The sequence below is a fragment of the Phalaenopsis equestris genome, unplaced genomic scaffold, assembly GCF_001263595.1.
Source record: "Phalaenopsis equestris unplaced genomic scaffold, ASM126359v1 Scaffold224686, whole genome shotgun sequence".
NCBI classification, from domain to species: domain Eukaryota; kingdom Viridiplantae; phylum Streptophyta; class Magnoliopsida; order Asparagales; family Orchidaceae; genus Phalaenopsis; species Phalaenopsis equestris.
Genome location: NW_018242758.1, coordinates 2,744 through 4,407, shown reverse-complemented (window position 1 = coordinate 4,407; position 1,664 = coordinate 2,744). Strand labels below are relative to the sequence as shown.

Sequence of the window (1,664 nt, the reverse complement as noted above, 5' to 3'; positions counted from 1 at the left end):
AAGTAATAATCAATGTTGAGTAATTAAATTATCACTTGGATTGCCATTACAATCTTTACACTCTCGACGATCTCTTTTTCTCATAAGAAAATAATCAATTTGTGTTTTATTAGATTCATGCTTATAAATAATAATATGCTCATCTCTTTTCTTAAATAAAGCATTAACAATAAGAAAATCATATGCTAAAGCAAAATCAATATTGTTCTACCTTCTTCATTAATCACTCTAAAACTGTAGTCACTATGAATATTTTTAAAACCTTATACCCTCTACCAACATGTCCATTTAAATCTTCTCCAATAAGAATTTTTTTTTTTCAAGAGTATCATTTGTATTAATTCTTCTAGGTTATTTCATAATTTTTTTAGAGCCTATATCTAAACCTACTTGAGGAGCATAATCACTTATAACATTACAAATCATAATATCAAAAATAATCTTAAGAGCTATAATTCTATCTCCAATTTTATTTATTTTTACAACGTTAACTTTTAAACTCTTATCTATAATTTCACATACCATTTACAGTGTCACTCTTATATGAATACGAAAGTTTAAAACATAAGCTATCAATCTTCTTAGTTTTTTCTCCAACCAATTTAGCTTCTTGAATACATAAAATATTTATCGTAATATCAACTAATTTCATTAATATACATTTGATAATAGTTATAATTGAATATTTTATTGTAATATTAATTTCATGGACTAATTTTTTTATTCGCATCCTTTCGTAATGTGAGAATCTTGCTTATTTGATAGTACACTCGGGCGCCGATAAAACGGTCCTTGCACACTTTTCATCGTATTCGGGCCATACAATGCATCGCTTCCAGCGTAGGCTCTAACATTTACACAAGAATTTAATGGATTTATTTCATGATTTTTTGACCACTTTCACTATGGAAATTTATATACATATTACTCAATTCTTATGTATTTATTTATCTCACATCTAAATTTTAATTTTTGCATCCTAAAAATCTTAACTTATATATGAAAAGATGAATTACACTGTTTATACTTCTTTAATATAGAAAAAGAGGTTTTATTAAATAAGAAATAAAATTGGGGTAATGCATGAGAATCGGGTGCTATGAAGGTAAATTCTCGTAAGAAAATTGACATGCCGAGAAGCGCCGGGGTTGTGATATATCTGGCGTAATTCACCGGCAGTTCCCTGCAGGCCTCGATCTTCTGCTTCACTCGCATTGAAGAGTCTAATCTTTGGTTTCCTCTGCCCCCAAAATCCCAAGCCTTTGAAGACCTTATCAACAGCGAAGGGGAGGGCGGGATGAACGGGTTCCCCGGAGAACCGGTGGATGTCTTGCAACTCAAGGCCACCATGGACGCCGTAGAGCATGCTTGCTCTTTGATACGGGTCTCTTTTCTTGCGCTTTTCCCTTTCTCTTACTCTCTTTACATGAACTTTATCTGTATTGGCTTTTTCTTTCTTGGTTATCATTGTTTTCTGTTATAGGGTGTTTGGGTAGCTTATGGTTTCGATCAAGCCCTGAAGTTTTTGGTTGATGTTATGCTTATGATTTCATTTAGTAATTCTCAGGAAACTAGATTTCTTATTTTGCTTGTTCCCCTTGAATTGCATCGCTTGTACATTAATCGTAAATCAGACATTCTTTTTGCAGCATTATTTTTTTTTG

At 31.8% G+C, this 1,664-nt stretch overlaps 1 protein-coding gene across 1 annotated transcript; it reads left to right on the top strand.

Annotated features, from left to right (window-relative positions):
* Positions 1-1,090: 1,090 nt before the first annotated feature.
* Positions 1,091-1,384, top strand: LOC110037759 (exportin-4-like; the record flags this gene model as incomplete). The annotated part of the gene is given in 1 exon segment (XM_020742462.1): positions 1,091-1,384. A coding segment is annotated over 1 exon segment (87 nt), but the record flags the coding sequence as incomplete, so codon positions are not given.
* Between the last annotated feature and the right edge of the window lie 280 nt (positions 1,385-1,664).